This window comes from Protopterus annectens, chromosome 5.part1, assembly GCF_019279795.1.
Source record: "Protopterus annectens isolate FY-2018-M chromosome 5.part1, PAN1.0, whole genome shotgun sequence".
In the NCBI taxonomy this organism is placed as follows: domain Eukaryota; kingdom Metazoa; phylum Chordata; order Ceratodontiformes; family Protopteridae; genus Protopterus; species Protopterus annectens.
The window spans coordinates 285898457-285921053 of NC_056736.1; the positions used below are offsets into that span (position 1 = coordinate 285898457).

A 22597-nucleotide genomic window follows, 5' to 3' on the forward strand; every position below is an offset into this window, starting at 1 on the left:
TATTAAAAAGAGTACCTGAAGGTATTGTTAGGACATATTACACTAGAGTTGCTGCCAATTTTATTTCCTATGACATTGTCTCTTCACAGGACTTTGAAGTATGTATGCAGAGCCACATATTCAGTGATAGTAAAAGCATGCCTTGTGCATACATACTTCAAAGTCCTGTAAAGAGACAATGTCATAGGAAGTTTTAGCTGTGCTGCATCCTTGTTTAGTCAGTGATGCTTGATAATTCACTTCATTTTTATATTTCAGTTTGTATTTCTACCAGAATAAAAGTGAACATTTGTTTTGAATAACATAATCTTGGAGGCCTTGGCTGTTGGATCATGTTGTATACCCACCCAACAGCATGTTTTTGAATTTGATGAGTTTTCTTATAGCCATCCATGCAGCGCTTATGTAGTGAAGAGATGCTTGTAATGTCAGATTTTTCAGTTGAATCCACATTTTAGTACTTACACGATTCTTAAAAAAAAATTCTCATGAGAACACTGCCATTGTATAATCTCATGAGGATGCTGCCATTGTATATACTGCATGCCAGGTAGTGATGTGAAAACATCTGGATAAGGGAAGTGTTTTGTGCAAGAAAGGCCCACTGAATGCTGAAATATCAGACTGGGTGTTGACTTGACATTGTTGAATAAAAGTCCATTTGTTACACACTTCTGTAAGAGTTTTTCCGTGTGTGATCTGTTGTTTGGAATGAGTATTTAACATAACTGTACGCTCTTCTTTTGTGATGACTGTAGTATATAATTTTGTTTTTGCAGTGCTCTGGCTGTGTATTTTTTTATCAATGTGTTAAATATAAATGTTCTGTTTTTATTTCAGTGTTCCATCTATGGCTCCTGTGGACTGGGCTGTTCCTTCATCTTCTAGGTTAAAATACAGGCAGCTTTTCAATAGCCAAGACAAAACAATGAGTGGATATTTAACAGGTTTGTAGATTTGTATTGGGGCAGCAGAAGTATATGTTCTGTGTGATGTATGCATGCATATATTTCTGTTTAGAGAAAAGCTTATGGATTTGTGCAAGGGTATAGATGGCAGTTTTAGAGTAAGTTTTGGAAGACATATTACCTTAAAAAAAAAACTAAATAAATAAGGCAAAAGCAGAACTCCCATTATGAACATCAGAAGCCTTATCACGAGTGCTTGTATCCTGTTAACTTTGGTTGGGTCTTTCCCCTTGTGGCGGAGTTAACAAGCAAAAACTCCATAGAAATTAGTTGTATGCAAGTGTGAGGAACCTTTTATTTTGTGAAAAGACTTTGTGTTCTGTAGTGCTGTAAGTCCTAAGTATTTTATCTTGGTTGAGAAGAGAGGTAAAAGGGAAGTTTGGTAAGAGCACTTGAACTCACTTCAAGTGACATAAAACTCAAGTATGAGAATCCACGTTGATCTTGTTCATGGAAGTTTGATGCTTCTGGTAAACAGAGAATTTGTTCCCTGATCATTCTTTCAGACAGAGATGACAATGTTATTGATTTCCCAGAAGTCATGGCATTTGAGGTCTGTTGTAAAGTATAGTATATTTTATTGTGGTAGAAGTCCATTATAATCTGTAGTAATGTAGCTTATGTCATTAAGTGCCAATTTTAATTCAACCATTTACAAAAGCAATAGTTAAAAATATAAATTTAGTAATAGTCACACTTGCAAGATGCCTAAAGCTTGTTAATGCTTAGTGTTAAAATGTATAATACCGTTTCATTGCTTTTCTAGTAGAAAATATTGTTCTTTGTTTTTCCATGTTTAATTTTTAGTATTTTATGATGTGCATACTGCAATACTGCAGTACATTTACAGAACACTGAAACTTTGTAATTTGATTTTTACTCAGTGGTGTCGTATAACTGATATTATAAAAGCCCATATAGTCTGTATAGTAGGGTTGTAGCAAACTTATTTCATAGTAATATTAGCAAAAAATGCTGAAAAATTAATTTATTTACCACTCTTCGTTGAGACCCTCTTCACAGCCTTGTCGCTTTTCATAACAGTTAGCTAATGCAAGTTATTTTTTCTGAAAGATTTTTCAAGAACGCATTATTCTGCTCTGTCACCTTAATGTTTGCTAAGTATTTTTTCAACTGTCCATTAATGACTTCTTGAACTGTCTTCATCTTGCTCGAGTTCCTCTCATATTATTCCAGTTTACTGATCTATGTTGTATTATCATGGATTTTTTCCCAGTTCACTGTAGTATGACTCAATTGCTTGTGGCATTAATTTTTTCAGTAATCAGAGGAGTGTCAGTGAGTGTTACGTAGTTCTGCTTTGCTATATTGTTTGGTTTCCTTTTGCATATAAAAGCATGACCCTGTGTATTGCTACGATGTGGTTCTGAATAGGATTTCATGTACTTAGAAAGTGTGCATATTAAGTTATTTACTATGGACAACGGAGCATCCCATGCTTACTGATGTTATAGAACAAAACAGCCTCTGAAGTTTGGATTTTAAACAAATGCAATATTTTAGTTTTCAGCGCTTTCACAGTACAGTCAATGGAACATACTTGGCCAAATATAGTGCTGATTTTAGAGGTAACCACAGAAATATTAATGCGATATGAAAATGTTTCAATATTTGGCTTGTATTCTGTGTAACATTGTTGGTAACTTAACATGTCCTTTCTGATGCACAAAGTTTTTAAGTGCATATTAATCATAATCAGTAGTGATGGGTACAAAAATGTAAAGGTACAGAAAGAGCATCTAGAAGCAGGTGCAGTCTGTAGTATTAACATTGTTGAATAATAAATGAGCAGTTCATATTTTCTCAGCTGGCATGCCCAGGAAGATTACAATTAACTGTCTCTTTTAAAGGTCATGTTTAAATTTGGCACAAAACAAACTTTTTGTTTTTGTGTCAAACATTTGTTGCAAAGCATTTTCTGGAAAATTTCATTTTAAAAATGCTTCCGAATGTAAAAGTCTAAGTGGATCCAGCCATAGTTATGGCACTAATGTTAATGTGTAGAAAATTGTCACTTTGGGTTCAATTGTAATTATGCTAGATCAGCATTTGTAATAATTGTGAATCAGTTATGTAATTGCTAACCTGCTAAATTGATGCCATAAATACAGCTAGGTCAGTTTAGATTTCCACATTCAGGAGCAGTTTTTAAAACTATTTTTTTTAAATGATGCAAAACGATTTTTGTTTTGAAACAGAAGTGTTTGCGTGCATCAGAATGCAAATAAATACTTTTTGTGCAAAAACAAGTTTTGTTTGCACCTTTAAATGTGAAAATCCTACAAAAAAGAAAATGAAAAGGCAACGGTGTACAGCAGAGCATGCAGCAATATAATTATAAACATTTAAGTTTATAATGTAATAAATAGCAAGAGAGGTCAAGAAGTAAAGCCATAACTCCCTGTAGTCATAATCAGATCAAGTCAAAATATTGTCTTGTTGCACCTTGTCAGGCAGTGGGTTCACATTCTCAGTAGTTTTGCTTTGCCAATATTGAATGAAATGGAAGCCTTTCTTGAATACCGCCTCTTGGTTTGCCATTGAGGGTGGGAAAACTTCAGCCAGACTTGAGCCCATTACCTTCTTCACTTTTTATTCTGTCCAGATACTACAGCCGTGTAAGCAGTTTGCTTCACATGGTCACATAAGCTGGGTCTTGGGAAGGGATAATTCAAAGTGATATATCTTGTCCGTCACCTGACGTACCTACTAAACCACTAGGGTAGTTTTCAGACTTCCAGTTTCTGTAATTGTCTTCTTAGCATCCACTGTTGATCATATCAAGAGTGTACTTTAATGTTATTCAGTTGTAAAGAACAAGGTTAGAATTAATAAGAGTCTGCTTGGCCGTACATGCCTTTAACCCCTTTGCCTTCTAGAAAATAGTCAGTAGGAGTCTGCAAAATATTGACTGTTTTTTATTGGTTTTGCTCCCTATGTCTGTGCATAAATGCTTGCATCCAAAACATATTGACATTTTATCATGAAAATTTCAAGGAACATGTACAAAAAGGCTTAAGTTGTACTTCTAATGTCAGTCAGTGATGCAAGCACAGCTTGAATGTTATTAAGAAATGTTTTTGCACCCATTTATGCTATGGCATATAAAAATAATGAAAGAACAACTTTTATACAGAAATGTATATTCTTTATAGGCCTGATGTCACATTAAGATGGATAGCTTTTATTTGTTACTCTGAAGAAAACTGATGCCTATATTTTGGTTTTCAGCTGTTTTGCAAATGTAGTTTGTTTTGCAAGAAAATTCTGGGTACATCTAGCCATGTCTGCAAATGGCTGTATCTCTGTACACTACTTCAAGATTTTTAGAAAGTGATATTTGGATGGCCAGCCTTAGACTGCACGTTGCAAGACCTAAGAAAAGTCATAAACAGCAGATAGCAAAATCTAAAGTATGCGCATGTGTATGGGTCAGGTTGCAACATTTAATTGGCAGACGTTATCACTTTTTCTTTTTTTTTTTTTTTTTATTTGATAGTTTTGTAAAAACATACAAATGATGCACTTAAGATATAGATTAGATTCTTAAGTTGAAATTTGTCAAATATGCACATTTGTTATGACACAGATGACACAGGATCACTCACCTGCAGAACATTGGCTCAACCCACCAAGCCAAACAGCTCAAAAATCTTTATAGAGCTGTTGTTTGGGACCAAGCATTATAGGATCATATCTGCGTTTGAAGTCGTCTTCTTCTTTCGGCTGCTCCTGTTAGGGGTCGCCACAGCAGATCAACTGTTTCCATTTCTTCCTGTCCTCTGCATCTTGCTCTGTCACACCAACCACCTGCATGTCCTCTCACCACATCCCATAAACCTTATCTTAGGCCTTCCTCTTTTCCTGTTACCTGGCAGGTCCATCCTTAGCATTTTTTTCCCAATATACTCTGCATCCCTCCTCAGCACATGTCCAAACCAACGTAATCTTGCCTCTCTGGCTTTGTCTCCAAACCTTCCAACCTGGGCTGACCCTCTAATATACTTATTCCTAATCCTGTCCATCCTCACCACACCCAGTGCAAATCTTAACATCTTCAACTCGGCCACGTCAAGCTCTGACTCCTGCCTTTTTGTTAATGCTACTGTCTCCAACCCATATAACATAGCTGGTCTCACTACCCTCTTGTAGACCTTCCCTTTCACTGGTACTCGTCTGTCACAAATCACTCCTGACACTCTTCTCCACCCAATCCATCCTGCCTGTACTCTCTTCTTCACCTCTCTTCCACACTCACCATTACTCTGAACTGTTGATCCCAAGTACTTAAAATCATTCACCTTCACCACCTCTACTCCCTGCATCCTCACCCATTCCTCTATCCTCCCTCATTCACGCACATATATTCTGTCTTAGTCCTGCATATCTCCCCGTCTCCAGGATCTCCTCCACCTGTTCCCTACTCTCACTGCAGATCACAATGTCATCTGCAAACATCATAGTCCACGAGGACTCCTGTAGCAAATTGATTCTTAGCTGCTAGCATTCCAGGTCTAACAGCATGATGAAGACAAGGTTGTGTGCGTCTTGATTCATCAGTCTGTCTGAGCTAACATTTGGGGTTAGAGTGGAAAAGACTATTTATAACTTCTTGAGACAACCACATCCAATTATTCCACAGTTCTTTGGTGTGCCTAAAGTCCACAAATCCATTGTTGAACCTCCATTTAGACCTATTGTCTCAGCAAGAAACTCAAAAACACACCCCTTGGCGGTCTATATAGATAGAACTACTAAGAACATAGTTACAAAAATGAGTCATATTCTTAAAGATTCATGGGACTTCCTTGGCAAAATCAACAATGACCTATGGTCGGAAAACTGTATTTTCCTAACCATAGATGTAAAGGATTTGTTCACCTGTATCCCACGGTCAGGAGGTTTTGCATTTTTTGAAGATAGTATTCATAAACATCTAGACCAGTAGTGTCCAGCCCGCGGGCCGCATGCGGCCCTCAGAGCTCTTCCATGCGGCCCGCGACCCTTAAATTTAAATTTAATTTCACTTTTTTTCCGTGTGTTTACATGTCCGCGTAGTTTTACTCTTCTAAGCATGCGCCAACTTTCTTTTTTTTACGTTTTTTCCATACCAGCGTCTTGCGCTGGTATGCGCATGCGCGAAAACACCGTTCGGGCGCTTTTTATAAGAAAAGCTGCAGGAAGGAGCGTAGATCGTAGCGTAGCCGTAGAAGAGAGAGGATTTATTTTATTTTTCATTGTGTACACACCGACTACTCACAACGAAAGGTAAGTTACAAGATGAAAGTGTTTTGAAGTTAGTGCTTAGATTGTGATTCTGTGCAGGGCCAAAGACATTCTGATAATTCCTTTTAGGCAAATATGACTATACTTCTCCTTGCGTTGTCACATTCTGGAGAAATCTCAATGCCTCAACATGTCCTGAACTCTTCTTTTACACCCATTTGTTAAGCCTCACCTGGGCATTGCTTCCCTTTATCTAACTGCTTTTTTTCTACTATTTTTGGTGGCCAGGGATCCTTCATACTCATCTGGAATTGTCTGTATTGTTTCGGTCCCTAGATAGTCCATTTGGAAGAGCTACAAGTATAAGTGGCATAATTTGATGTAGGCTATTTCCAGGGGATTGGACCCCATTTCAGATCCCATTCTGGCTTTTAATGTTGCACTGTTCTATTGCAGTGTACGGTTGATTTGAATGTTTGTAGAAGGTCATTCGATGTTTGGAAATTGATGTCTTTATTAAAGTGTTTTAGGGTATTTGGATTGTATGACCTGATAAAGCACTGGCATCAGTGTGAAACTGCTTACCTTTTTTTACGCTAATAAAACCGTTTTGGTTTTATTTATTTGCCTTCGGTCATGTTTCTGTGCTGACATGTTTTCTTCATAACTGTTTGGGTGTTTGATGCGCAGTTAATTCCTTGAGGGAGATCTGTACATTTCTTATGTTTAGGTACCGTAGATAAATGAACCTTATTTTCTTCAAGCGGTGGATTAGAATTGCCTAGCTTAACTCAAATTGTGTAAAAACCTTTCTTAACTGAAACTTTCATCTTAGTGCTGGTACCTGAATATAATGGTAGGAAAATATAACTTCTATTTGGCCAGATACATAAGGCAAGTCTTAAATCTGTGTTAGCGGACTATATTTTTGGAACAGCAACACCAGTAGGAGGGATTTCCCAGACAAGGGCTCTGTCAGGAGCCCCTCCTTTTACGATAGTTAATTTGAAAGATTAAAAGCCCTGTACCCCCACTCATTGTCATATAGACTTGAGAGATGTAACGCACAGGCATGTGTATTCAGCTGACATTTAATGGCAGAATAAAGTAACCCTTTGTTGTATACTAACCTCCCTACTGTTTTATTCATGCTTGGAAAGATTTCACAACCTCATCTTAATGGCAACATCTTTCATGGAGCAAAATCTATGGGCATATGTCTGGAGTTCATAAATGGCAAATGAGCACAACAGTTTTTAAACAAACGTTGAATATTTGGAGGAACAGCAAAAGTGGATCCTACTATTCATATGTCTGCATGTTCCAAAATATTGTCTTGTGCATCACCTCAGTGCTCTAAAACTGGATGTCTTCTCCCTCGCACAATCGACCCACTGTGTGCTTTCCATCTCTATTACCTTTAATTCTGAAAACAGCTCAGGCTTCATCCACTCTAATTGTGATAACCTTAGCCTGACTAAAGAAACTATTTCTGATGCCTACATGCAAGTCCATAACGCGTCTCTTCAACTTCCTTTTTAAGTAAGGTACCACTAACACAAGAGGGAAAAGTGCTTCATCAAGAAGTGTACTTTTCTGTCTGATTATTAATTTATTTATATTATTTATTTATTGTTCAAATTACTCTACAATACAGCCACATTAGTCCACATAAACCAGTGTTTTTTTGCTCTTCAGTTAATGTGAGACCTTTTTTTTTTTTTTTATTTTTGCTCTTCAGTTATTTTTTTTTTTTTTTTTTTTTTTTTTTTTTGGTCCTCACCTGCCGTTTGCCCCCAGACCATTTTTGTTAACCCAATGCGGCCCTTGCAACTGAAAAGGTTGGACACCCCTGATCTAGACGTACCTACAGACCAGAAATTGCTGCTTTTGGAATTAATGGAAGTTGTTCTAGATAACAACTATATAGGCTTCCAAGGGGAATATTTCCAACAGGTGAGTGGTGTAGCTATGGGGGCTGCTTGCCAACCTGGCGATGTTAGAATGGGAAGAAAGATACATATTCAACAGTGCGCACAGTAAACAAATTAAGTGCTATTTAAGGTTTTTGGACGATATTTTTGTTGTATGGGAAGGTACAAAAGAAAATTTGAAGGAATTTATTTTCTATTTAAATAATACAACTGATTTCTTATCTTTCACACATACTGTCGGGGGGAAAAAGTATCAATTTCCTCGACATTACAGTTAGCAAAGTTACACAAGGTTTTAAGTCTAGGATTTTTCATAAGGGCACATGGTGTAATGGGTATCTACATTTTGACAGTTTTCACTCATTTCATCAAAAAAAGAGCCTGATTAAAGGGCAGGCTGTTAAGTTAGTGAGGATGACATCTGACTTCTAAGATTTATTCAAATAATTTGTTTTTTTAGGTGAAAAGTTTATAGAGAGGGGGTACCAGAGGGCTTTGGTCGGAGAAATTTTAGAGGAAGTATATTATGGTTGGGGGACGAAATTTAAGGCATTATTGGGTCAACCTTTCAAGAAAAGAGAGGAACCTGACAAGGAAACAACAAATTATCTAGGGACATGTATAACTGAATTTAATGGATTTTCCGATGAGTTCACGAAAATCTTGGAAACTAACTGGTCCATATTAAAGACCAATAAGGAAGTACACGAAGCGGTAGGTAATAGACCCCATTTCACCTACAAGATAGGTACTAGTTTTAAAAGATTGGTTGAGAGGGGTGGAAGTTTTAGTAATATTAAAAAAGCTACAAACCCATGTGGTAGGTGTGGACAATGTGGCCACATTTACAAAAAAGAATTTATAAAACTAAACAATGGTTTAGGTAGTATAATTAAATTCTGTAAGGGCAATTGTCACACTAAGATGTTAGTATATTTAGCCATTTGCACACAATGTTCGCCTTTCTACGTAGGGAAAACTGAAAGGGCACTGAAAGATAGGATATACGAACATATGAATGATATTAGGATTAAGAAGGAAACCAGTGCCCCTTATAAACATTCAGTTCTTTGTAGTTCATTTAATGGTTTTAAATTTGGGATCATTGATTTGGTCAAAAATAATTTTAGAGGGGGTGACATGAAGAATACACTACTTTATAGGGAAGTGAGATGGCAGTTGAGACTGAAGGCTAATATTTTCCCTGGTTTGAACGAATACATTAGTATCAAAGCTATTTTAGTTGACAAAGCATTGAGAGTATGAATTTATTTTTATTTTTATTTATGTTACAGTTCTTTAACTTATACAAAAAAAAATTTTGTATAAAGCAGTCTTACTAGATCTTAAACAATTAATTGTTAAATTTAAAATATTTTAATGTTTCATACAATTGTTTTAAATTTCAATAATACTGTTTTTGCACACATTGGTGCGGTGGATAAACTAATTTTGTTCAGGTGTTTTAAATTTTTAACTTCATTGAATGATTGAGATAATTATTGGCAGTATAAATATAGGAGTGGTACCAGTATAATTTTATCTGATGAAGTCTCATTTGGCAGACAAAAGCACTTATTATCTGTTGTTGGAATAACAATAAAGGACAATTTCATTCTCCCTTGGTGACTTGGAACCATTTATTGGTCTAACATTTGGGGTACCAGGCCACCACTTTGATCCACTCCAGTCATTAGCTAGTGCTTGTGGTGCTTCATGCACCTACAAATTTTCCATAATTCCCAGTGAACCTTCCTTTTCAGATGTAGGTTATCACCATTACAAGTGGATCTCTATCTTTAGCCACCAGCTAAATGCTCTTATTTTTTCTATTTTGTACTACTCATATTCAGCATTTTTCTGCATTTTTATTAGTAGATGGCTTACATTTCTTTGATAGTTTATAAGAAGTTAGTTGTAGTCAAGTGCCTCTGCTTCTTCTGAGTTTAGGCAGCTGTCTAACATAGCTCTCTCAAGTAAATAATCAAATGAATATGTACATATATGTATATATATATATATATATATATATATATATATATATATATATATTTATATATGTATGTGTATAGGTGTGTGTGTGTGTGTGTGTGTGTGTGTGTATATATATATATATATATATATATATATATATATATATATATGTGTAAAATATTCAAATTAAAATTTGCAGACGTTCATATTTTTATAGAATTAGGCATGTATTTACAATAAGTTTGTTATGGTTAAGACTTTCAAAAAATGTTCCTGATTTTGGCACGAACTCCCACCTCAGGATGTACATGAAATGTGTGCTATTTGCATAGGTCTGGAACACCTAAGGGTTGTAAGCTCCATATTTAAGGGTTTAGTACATGTATCTTGTGGACAGAAAGAGTAAGCTTATAATTAAAGTTTTTTTTTCCCCACTGACATTCCTGCAACATTAGAGAAAAAGAAAGAAAAGTGAATAGACATAGTCAAAAAAAGCAGAATACAGATGACCAGGGAACTTCATAGCTTCATAACAGAATACTAGGGTAACTGTCCTGAAGGGCCATTTTAAGCCTAGCCAATAACCCAAGATCTGAATCAAACCCGCTACCTTTTGTCTATGAGGGTAAAACCTTAACCAGTATGCCAAAACCAGTCATCATCATCTAAAGTTGCAAGGAAGGAATCATCCTCTCTGGCAGAGTCAAAATTCTCTAGTATTGGAGATCATATTTATTAGAGAAGTCTCTTACAAAGTTTAGTAGGCACTCTTCAGAACTAAAATGTTCAATTCTTGGGTTCTGGACCTGTGGTACCTCCTCCTCAAACTCCTTCCATTGTTTTAGAAGCACATTAGGAGTATGTGAGCCTATAAGGGCCCCCTCTATTACCAAGGTAGATATCCTTGTCCCCTTAACATCCTCTAGCTACTTCTTTAGCGGTCTTGAAGCCAGCAACCCACCTGGATCCTGTCATATCGGTATAGGTAACCATTCAGATTTTGATGTCAACAATTTTGCATCCGACATGCACTACTCCAGCCCTGTTGGTGTCAAGTGCTTCTTTGACCCAAATGCGCAACATCAAGGCCTCTGTAAGACTACAACTCATTTGGAGCCATTCTTGGTGTCAGGTTCTCTGGCCTTTGAGCTAGTGGTACCATTAACCACCTCAAGGTTGTCCTGGTCCTTGGTACCAGGACTGCCTTTCTTGGCTTCATCCATGTCTGCTTCAGCAGAAGAGGAGGCTGATCTGAGGAGTGTTCTCTCAATGCACTCTGACTCTGGATCTGTCTTTGAGGTCATGGTGCGGATGATAGCCTGTTCCCTTCCAAGGCTATTGACAGGACATCCTTTGACACTGGCTCCACCATTGGATACATATCTGTTGGCACCTCTGCCTATTTATTCAGGCTCCCAGGGACAGGTTAGAGCTGTATCTTTCTGAGGTCCACAGCAAATGTGATTCAACTCTTTTGCAGACTCCAACCAGTCACAGCTGGAGATTACTAGGAAGAGGATGTGAAAAAGAAGGACTTAGACTGCCTTTAGGAGTCCATTACCTCGAGGCATTGACTTTAGTGAGAGAGGGTCTCCTTCACTCCCCAACTGAAGATGTCACATTTGAAGATGTCATAGAATTGAAAAAACAGAGGGAATCTTGCTATCCGATCTACCCTTTCAGGATGTGAAACTGCTCTTCAAAGCATACTGCTGTGTTCCTTCTACCTCTTGGATGTTCTCTCCTGCAGATTGTCTTATAGATTTGTCTGGCAGAAACCACATACAGAGAAAGCCATTCCACATAAACCTTATAAAGTCTTATGTCCTTCTAAGTTTAGGCAGTTTTGGTCTAAAGATCCTCTGGTGGAGTCTGATTGTTGCAGCAGCCACCAAAAAGAGATTCACAGATAATTTGTCTGTTGTCCATCTCCCTAACAAGGAATCCAAGGCATTTGATAGGATAGGAAAGTGTGTTTGTGCCTTGGGAACTTTTACTTTGAGAGGTTCAGATTATGTGGCCCATACTTACAAATTCCAAATGGAGATAGCTAAGCAGGCTATAGTTTCTGTACTGGCGGATAGCCCAAAGATCAGGAGTCTAATAAACAACTTCAGATCCCCATGAATACCATGCTTAACATGTGCCTATGTTACAGTGCAGGAGATGGGTCAGTCAGGGTACCAGGTAGTGACTTAACCCTTTGATGCCATGCTTGGCTTTGCCTGTGTGACTTCACACACAATTTCAACGTACCCTTTACTAGTGCCCCCTTTGCTGGATTCTTGCTTTTGGACCAGCAGAGAAGTTGATGAGGTGAACGCATGATGGGAAAACTCTGCCACTGGAGTTAAATCTGAGAGCTCTCAGACATTATCCAACAGAAAGTAGCAGGGTTTCAAATCCCTTTGATTTAGGAAATCCCAGCATCAACCTTATAACATCTCCATTGGGATAGTCATGCTTATTCAATCTTATGGATTTTTTGAACAGGTCACCAAAGCAGTGGATGAAAGCAAAACAGTACCCCCTGCATACCTGGACCTGGCCACAGCTTTGGACACAATTCCCCACTTAGGTATAGTAGAAAAGCTATATAAACTGAATAAACCCCTGCCACCTGCTGGATTGTCAGCTGGCTCACAGGTAGGATGCAGATAATCAAAATAGGGAAATTTACCATCACAAAGAAATCTGTCACCAGTGGAGTCCCCCTGGGTTCTGTACCTGACCTCTCCTTTTTAGCATTTATTTTTTTGAAGTAAAAGCCTGTACTAAGTGGCTGTGGCTGACTAAGTTTGCAGATGACTGCAAGCTAAGAGAAGTCATTGAATCCCCAAATGACTTGGCCATCCTGCACTAAGGTTTGTCCCAAATAAGTGTCTGGTGCCAGTATCATGGACTGAAACTAATGCTGAAAAATGCATTGTTATATCTTTTGAGAAGTCATCTACTCCTGGGAATTCACATTGACAGTACGCCCCTAAGGGTTGACCCGTCTGTTTGGGAATTGGTAACTTACATGGACACTGACTCAAGTTTTGACCAACATGCCTATTTAAAAAAAAAAAAGTCCTGATATATTGCACAGTTTATAAACAAAGGGATTGTGTCTAGATTAAGGGATGTCATTGTCCCCCTTTATTTAACCTTCATTAAGCCAGTCATTGAATATATAATGCCCCCTTTGGCATGCATCTGTCCAGGTACATGCAACAACTGCAATTGCCACAGAATGCCCACAGAGATGCCTTGCTAAAAGAATAGAAGACCTAAACAAAATGTTATTTGTGGACCGACTCAGAGCCCTGCACCTATACTCTGTATCCTACGGACTGCCAAGAGATGACCTGTTTCTGGCATACAAGACATCTTCCAACCCATTACTGATGGATTTACTGCACATTAGCAAGTCAGATGTAATCAGCAATATTCTGTTTAGGGATCTAAACCTCATCTGCACCATCAGTTGAACATTTTGCAGGGACAGGTATATCATAGAGGATACCACTGATTTCCCATCCAAGTAAAACAAAGTTCATTCCTGTCCATTTTAAAGCGCAACTTAGATCTATGGATGGGAAACAGAAAATAATACCCCAGGACTACTGCCTGTACCAATAATGAACAGAGGTAGCTCCTAAATGCTTTATCCTATGCTTGGGTCCCCTTCAGATATGTATACGATCCAAGTTATTTTCATTAGGGGTAATATATAGATCTGAAGTTGCTGTTTTCATTTGATCTTCAACCTGTGGGAATACGTATCCGGTACAGATCCGACCTGGCCGCATTTTCTAGCTTTGGATCCGAGCTCCAAGCTCCTCCCCTACCCATAATCGTCCTGTCTCCCTCCTCTCCTCTGATCTCGTTTGCCACGTGACCAGTCAACTTCGTGGTCTGTTGCTCCAAGTTCCTGGTAAGTGAATTTAATATTTTTCTGGTCTTCTCTTTTCTAACTTGTTTAGTCCTTTATCCTTAATTCTCTACCCTACCCTTCTTGCACTCTGGCATCGGTCCTGTAATTAAAAAAAAAAAAAAAAAAAAACAGCCCCTTTCCTTGCTTTCTCCTTTCCCTATCCCATGTGTGTATGTGTGGTCCATTTCCATGGCAGAGACCCTCAAGCCAGGGTTTCGGAAATGCACAGTGTGGCCATAAGCTCCCCCTGTCAGATGGCCACAGTGTGTGTGTTGTTTGTCTGGGAGTCCCACACCTAGACACCTCCTGTTCGATCTGCATGCGCTTCAACCCCTGCGCATTGATCAACAGGAGGAACAAGTTGATCTTGAAGGGCCTCCTTCCTCCATCTTGTTCGGAGACCTCTGCATCGGCAACGGGCTAGGTAATGCCAGACTATAACAAGATGGGATATGTTATTTTGAGCACAAAAAAGGAAATTGGCTAGGATTAAATTGGCCTACAAGGGCAGCTAACCTAGCACTTATCTATGATAGAACAGTGATTGTCCAGGAGGAAGCAGAATGTAAGAAAACTGTGCTACTGTTGGTAGGTCTTTATCCAGAGGAAGCATCCAGTAGAGTTGGCTGCTATTGTATGGGTAGGGGGATAGAAGCATTTGCTTTCCTTGATAGAATAATGGGCATAATTAGGAAGATGTATGAAAAGTCAGAGGCAAGAATTGAGGTGGGAGAGTTTCTCTCTGACAAGCTGTTTGTAAACAGTAGAATCAAGCACAACAAAAAGCTCACCAGAATAAAGGTGCAGTAGTAATAATAAGGAGCAGTCCAAACAAAACAACTAGCACCAACGTGAAACAGAAACTTGATTTAATGACAAAATAATAAAACAAGCAGCAAAGCTTTCAGGTATCCAGTACCCTTCTTCAGTGCTAATGACAAGTAGCAAGAACATCATTCATTTTATATTTTGCAAGTGGTTACAACACTAATCATACAGCCAATAAAAACAATTGTTCAATTAATAGAATGCAGAGAAAACAATTTAAGGAAATAACCATTATGTTTAAAAATGTTATTAAAAATATATATATTATGTAGCAACAGTTCATATAAACATTGTTTAAAAAATGTATATTATTTATCTAAACATTCATTTGTTTTAATTTTGACACCGGTTTAACTGAAACCATTTGATTAATACCCGGTGGATGTTAAGCTTGCAAATGTAAAATCCAGTTATAGTCCATATTTTCTAGTTTTGTATTTGTCACCCCTTCTTATAGACTTAGTCATGGTCTCAGTAACCCCAAATTTAAAACTATGAGCAGAATTTTCAGATACATGCTTAGTTAATGAATTAGTCAAAATGCCCCTTCTAATGTCTGAGTTGTTTTATAATTCTATCCTTTTGGCATCTTGTTGACTTACCCACATAAAAACATACATTTTGTACATGTAGCTAGGTATATTATATTGCTACTATTTCATGTGGCAAAACACTTAAAGGTAAAAGTAGCGTTGGTCCCAGGATGTACAAAAATGTTATTCTTCTCAATGTACATGCAGCAACAGTAATTAAAACGAGCAAAGTTACCCTGTTTAGCCCACCTATTCTGATTTTTTTTTTCTTGCATATCCTTATAACTTACTCTGCTTTTAAGGTTTGAACAATTTCGATAAGTAAATAATGGTCTCTCAATAATTTTGTTAAATTCAGGTTAACTCCTAAGAATACCCTAGTTGTTTGTAATACCGTCACTACATCTGCTATATGTAGTAATATTGTGAACATTGTTGGCACGGTTATTACTAACATCATTATCATGCTCATAATACTGTTTCATTAAAATATGGCCAGGCAGCCAAATATCTATTAGCCAGTACAGAATCCTTACCATTTTCATATCCTTTCTGTCTAAAAGAGTCCAGAGTTTGATCAATCTGTTTAATACATTCCAAATCATTAGTATTTAATCTACTCATACGTTCATTAGCAAATGAACCAAGATATTAATAACAAGTAACTAAAGAAGGAAATCTAATAGAGGGTGATGAGGCCAATCAGAAATGTGGACTGCAGGTTAGAAACTGCCTTCACAACTGTGGATTTGATAGCAGATTCTAGTTTAAATGAAATTATTAGGGCATATAAAAGATTACATGATTTCTATAAGAGCCAGTCAGAGGAAGTTACAAAAGATTGGGTAGAGAGACAGGAGAGGCAGTTTATAAAGGAACATGAGAGGACATCCTTATAGCTCCAACTAAGCAACAAAGTCCAGAAGGTTTAGAATTTTTGGTTGGAAGTATTTGCATAGGTATTTTCAGAAAACCTTTCTTTGGATAGTAGCAAATGGTGGAGATGTGATGGGAAAGAGAGGTAATTTGCAACTTGTTTTTGGGAATGTAATGATTAATAGATTTTTAAAATTCCGTACAGACTACTTTGTCAGAAATATTGGGGGGAGCAAACCATTGTACCTAAAAAATCAAGTTATTCTTTTGTACTGGAACATGATCTGAATTATGTAACCATAGTATCACTTATTTAATGCTGTTGGCTGCCAAAATAGAAATCTAAACCAGTTATGTAATTGAAGAACCAAATGTTGTAGAGAAGATAAAATAACTGGAGGTGGGATCTTGAGGAAAGGAAGGAGAAAACTGCATAGAAGTAAATGGAATCTGTGGGAACAATACATGCAGCATAATGCTCAGGAGGGTGAGTGAGGTTTAAGCAAAGCATGACTTGAGCAATTTATGGAATGTTGAAGTGAATGACAATGGGAAGAAACTTGCAAGTGGTCTGGGGTCCATAAGATGAATAGGCATGTGCAACTTGATGCTGACAAATGTAAAAAGGTTTTGTCTTTTTAAGCACTTCATAGTGCTTACTTCCCAAATTAAGTAGAGTTGTACGTGATAACCCTGGTGTAAATTTTGTCTACCCATCCAGTCATCAAGATTAGCTTTAAGGGTAGCCAAGCTGGTAATTTGTTTGACCTATAGTGGAAACGTATTTCATAGGCTAGGAGTACACTTAGTTAAGAACTTGTCCCTCTTTTGAATCCAGTTTATTTTTTTGGTGTAGATTTTGTTTGTTAATGCTGATGTTTGTACAGCCACCAAATTTATGAAGAACTAGGAGGTCAAATAGGACCGTTTCTTTCATGGCTGAAAAAGGGAAAGACAGGTCACCTGTCAGCAGCTTGCAGGCTACTAAGTATACGGAGAACTGGACTAATCTGCTGGGGTAGTTGAAGGATTTAAGACCGTTAATTTTTTTTTTTTTAATTAGAAAACTTTGGGGCTTTTCAAATTGAGTGATATCTTGGGAGTTGTGCATACTAAAGGAGGCATTGTATTCGATAATGGGTCGGATAAGGGAAGAGCACAGTGGTAAGATGAATTCTTTGGATGTTGAATATATTCCCTAGGAAATTAACTGGCTCAGATGAGATCTTTTGAGTATTGTGGAAACATGATGATCAGATGAGAGAGTTATCCACATAAGTACCAAGGTCTTTTATGACTGCATCCGTCTGAAGAGGAGTACTATTTATAACATGAGGTGAGAACAGCTTTTCTGCCAAATGATAGTCTACTGCACTTTAGTTTGAGACAGTTTTTGACTCTTCATGTGTGTGCATATTTCAGACCTTGCTGGAGCTGTTTTTCTATCAGTGGATGAGCAGATGATAGTACGCAGCTTGCAGTCGTCAGCAAACTTGGCCAACCACACCTCTGGGATATTGGCTTGGACGTCTGCAAAATAAACACCAAATAGGAGATGTCCTAGAACGGATTCCTGTGGCACCCCAACATTTAAAGAGGAAACCAGCAGTTTTCACAACTTGGGATCTTTTGGATAGCCAGTATGCAAGCCAGTGACAATGTATATATTTACTTAAAGCTTGTCTAATTTGTCAGTAATTCCAGCATGGAAGATAGTGTCAAAAGGCTTGGCCAGGTCAAGATAAGCAGTGTGCACAGAATACAAACTGTCCATCATCCCTTTAATCTTTTTAAAGAAGCTTACTAGGATTAGGAGACAGGACATGCCCTTTACAAAACTAAGCTGATTGTGGTCTAGATCAGCTAAGTTGCGTATATCTGCATAAAGTAGTTCTGCTCTGATATGTTCCATGGCTTTGCAAATAAAGCTGGAGTGGCTAACAGGTCTGTAGGAGGATTGGATCATACTGGCAGTCTCCACATATCAAGAATAATGCCTATAAATAGGCTAATGTTGAATTGAATAGTTTAAGTAGAGGCTCAGATTGAACATACTTGGCACTGATGAGAATGCAGCCTGGTATGTTTGGTCCCATAGAAGTATTTTTAGCTTTTGACAGGGATTGCAAGAGTTTTTACAAGATGATTTCAGAGGAGACTATATTATCAGTGATTGGGCGCGGGTGCAATGATGATGAGGAGTCAAGCTAGTACTGTATGCCTACTAATGTGTTAGCTGTATCCCTGTGGTCAGAATGAGTGATTATGGATAAACTCTGATCATTGGTGGATATTACGGAATTGAGGTTTGTAGTTTCCTAAGCAACCTTAAGTTCATACTGTGTTTCACATTTTCTAATAGTATTTTTAAGTTTCTTGTTGATATGATTTCAGTGTAGTATTGAGATAGGGAGATGGAGATTTCTTGCAACACTTCATTATTTTCCTTTTTTTAAAGATGAATAAAACTGCAAGGAACCACCATGAAAAGTAAAAAAGGTTTAATATGAAACGAGCGCTTTCACGCACACTCAGGTGCGCTTCATCAGGTTTTCCTTTTTTTGTTTTGTGCAGTTTATTAATATGGGAGTTCCACCAGAGAGGTTTATTACTGAATTTACCATTATATTTAGGCCAAATTGGTACTGACTTTTCTGTTAAAGTGTTCAGGTGTTGGTAAATGTCGGAGTTGAATGCGACAGCTCTCTGTTGGGTCAAGTTACAAGGTAATGTTGAGAAATTCTATTTTATAAGCTGAAGTATGTTTGCCTTGAAAATGATCTTGTTTGGACGTGGGGTGGTACCAGTAAGCCTGATAGAGAAGGTGACTGATTTGTGGTCAGATTTAGCAATGGGTGAAGAAATGCAGAGTCTGGTGCAGGCTGGAGCTAATTGTTAAGGACCAGGGCAAGGATATTTGAGAAATATTACTGTAGTTTTACTTTTCTATTAATGTACATGTGCCTATGTTATTATTTAAAATGTAATTTATTAAACATGTTTAGTAATGATTGGGGTCCCCCTCAATCTAGGCCTGGGCACCCACACAGTCGCAACAGATTCCTCAGACTCTCTATATCTGGGGGAGGCAGGGTTCACTCGGGGAGAGTTAAAAATTCAAGGAGCCATGAACAAAACTCAAAAGGAAACCGGTATCAAGAAGAATAATGGCTGCAATCTTTGCCATAAAAACCTTCCTACAAACCTGGCAGTTGGGGACCCCACATATTCTCACAGATAACAATACAATGTCTAGAGGATTGCTCTATTCTAATAGAGTCCTACCATGGTGCTTTGAATCCCATCAGTTTCACTCTAATGTGCATCAAGTACATGGACCTAACATCCAACAGGGTGATGTTTTACATGACTCCATCTCCTGAAAAGTGTTCTTTATGGGTGTAAGTCTGGGTACTGTTCAGTGCAGAGCCCTTCTCGTCTCAAAACAAATTGGAGATGCTAGTAGAATATTTTACCAGATCCACCCAAAGGAGAAAGTTGCAGTCTGGGAATAAAGCCTGGGACTTGAGGGTACATGGCAGTATGGATTCTGACGGTGCCCTTGGCATGCCTGCACATGAGGAAACTTAATGGTACTTAAACATGTTCATAGGTGTGTACTAGGCTAATGGCCCTGGAGCCTTTAGAAGCCTAGCCCACTGAAGTGCCCTGGCATTGTGCCTACCGACATTAGTTCCCAGTGCCTCTATCAAGTAAAGCCACTGGAGTGATCACTGGGATGAACTTTGTTACACATCCACTCATCAAGATTTCTCTTGAAGAGGGTCAGCGAGGTGCTCTGCTTGACACGTATGGGAAATCTGTTCCAGAGCATGCACAGTCTCTGGGTGAGGAACCTGTCCCTCCAGCATGTTCTGTTGATTGTGGTAATGAGGTTGAGGTCTCTGAAGCATGTGGTGTGGAGGGATTGGAATTTCTTTAGATGTAGCATTTCTAACAGAGCTGGGTCAGACATGGCTTTGTAAGTCAAGCAGAGATCGCCTCTAAGTAGGCGATATGAGACAGACTAGCTGGAGTCTTTTGAGTCTGTCCGTGTAGGACATGTGCTTAATGCCTAGGCTCCTCTTTGGGCGGTACTTCTGAGGCCTCTCCAGCAGTTGCAGGTGTCTAGTGAGGTACATGCCAAATGAGATGATATACTCTATGATTGGTCTAATGAGGGAAAGAGTAGAGAGAGAGATGATGACCTCTTTCTTCCTGGATGCAAAACCCTTGGTAATGAGATGTGCCACAGAGGACTTTCTGACCATAGTGGCAATGTGGTGCTCGAAGGAGAGGTTGCTGTCAACCTGTGTCCCCAGATCTCTTACAAGACCTTCAGTGCTCAGTGGGCTCCCATCAGTGTGGTAATTAGTGGGAACTGAGTTTTTACCAAAGGGGATGACTACTCATTTTTACCGTTAAGCTTAACGCCATAATTTCGATACCAGTCATTGGTCTCAGTGAGGCCTTTTTGTAGGATGTCTGCATCACTTGAGTTAATAATGGCTCCCAGCTTGCAGTTGTCTGCAAATTTGGTCAGCCAGAGTCTCTTTGTGTTGGTTTGTGGAATTAGCAACTCTCGCACTTGGAATCTGACATCTCCCTGATGCCTTGCACAAAGGAGTAAATCTCATGGTGAGTGCAACAATGTCACCTGATTATTGCACATAGAACTAATTTGTGTCTGTTTATGATGTCATTTTATTGTCATTTTCTGGGCTACCTTGCCATGTACTCAGGCTGAGACTGAAGTAAGCCTACAGGGGTCAGTGCTCTACTATGGTTAGCAAATTTAAATAAACAAAGAAATGCACTTTTGGCCTTTGGAACCTACTACGATCCTGACAACAGGCTCTGATTTAGCTTAGGGGTTTTCAAATGTGGGAACGTCAGGTCCATGTGACCTGGGGACACACGATGAGGCAAAACACATAAATGTCAAGGAAACAATGGCACTCATTCTGGCACTAAAAGCCTTACTATCATTCAAGGAGGAGTCATTCGGGTACTGACAAGCAGCACCGCAGTGATGTGGTATTAAGCAAGGAGGGACTCTCTCTTACTTTGCATGGTAGCTGTGAAAGCCTAGGCGATAGCAGCATAGAGGGAAATGGCTTTGAAGGTCACATATGTCCCTTCAGGACAAGATGTAGTAGCAAACAAGTTTATCAGACCTTGAGGTGTCAGGGAAGTATTCTTGGATCTTATCAACAAATGGGGTGTACTTGAAGTGGACCTGTTTGCCTCTCTACCTGAACAGGCAGCTGAGGCAGGGATTGAGAGTAAGGCTATTAGCAGATGTACCATTTCCAAGTGGCTGGGGCATTGCATTACATTTTATCAGCACTGTAAGAAATAAGTCCCAGGCCACATAAGACTCCAGTACAGCCACCACCACAGCTTTTCCTTAGGAGTTTTCACCCAAGTAATCTTAGAAATAGCAGTGTGGTCCTCTGTGTACAACTTTACAGTTGGGGGGGGGGGGTCCAGAGCTGGAGCAGGGTTTGTATCTGCTAATATGCAAGGTCTGATTTCTGAATAGTTCATCCATCTCCCCATCCCTCATTGCTTTGGGAATCTTCTCAAGAGTAATGAGTGCAGTAGTGAGTACTACAATGAATATAACACAGTTGTGTTAGGAATTTAACATTAATGTAGATTTTTTTTTTTCAAATGGTTCCAACCCAAGCTGCCTTCTGTTGTCTCCCCCTTGTTTTTCTCCTGCTTTTCCTGGGGTGGGGTGGCAATGTCCTCTCCTTCCTTTCCCCTACCTGTGTCTACCATATCAGGCCCTCACCCATTTTTTGTTAGCTTCTGTTATGTTGTATTGAGATTGGAGCACCTTGGCATGGATCTTGGCCAGTGATGGAATTTCTACCTGGTGCACTGAGCTCTGGAACCAAGACTTTCCCCTGGTTTTGCCAGGGCAAGGAAGATCTGAAGATGGTGCTGTCTGATCCACATTTTATATTGCTGATGACCCTTTGTTGGAAAGAAGATGCCGTCCAGAGCCCTAGGAAGAGAACAACTTTGGAAGACTGTCTGGGTATGGACAGTCTGTAGCCAGGATATTCCAAAAGTGAGGACTGCAACAGTGAAACTACTTGAACATGTACAGTTATGGTGCATCGTAGCACATATGTACTTTTCCTCCTTACTGAGAATGGTAAAGGAGTTACCTTTCCTGGTCCCTCAGCACATGTACTTCCTAACCAAAGGCAAGAATTCACTTATGATCTTGCACTCTTCGACACATGTTTTTTGAGAACATGCTTTCTACCTTAAGGAAGCCAAATGGAAGGAAGTCCTATATAG

At 38.7% G+C, this 22597-nt stretch overlaps 1 protein-coding gene across 1 annotated transcript in view; it reads left to right on the plus strand.

The window, feature by feature from the left end:
• ITSN1 (intersectin 1) overlaps positions 1-22597 on the plus strand; it is a 2682533-nt gene that overhangs the window by 252945 nt on the left and 2406991 nt on the right. The window contains exon 5 of the mRNA XM_044072770.1: positions 841-947. Within this exon, the coding sequence (XP_043928705.1) occupies positions 841-947 (107 nt within the window). The remainder of the gene's footprint in view (positions 1-840; positions 948-22597) is intronic.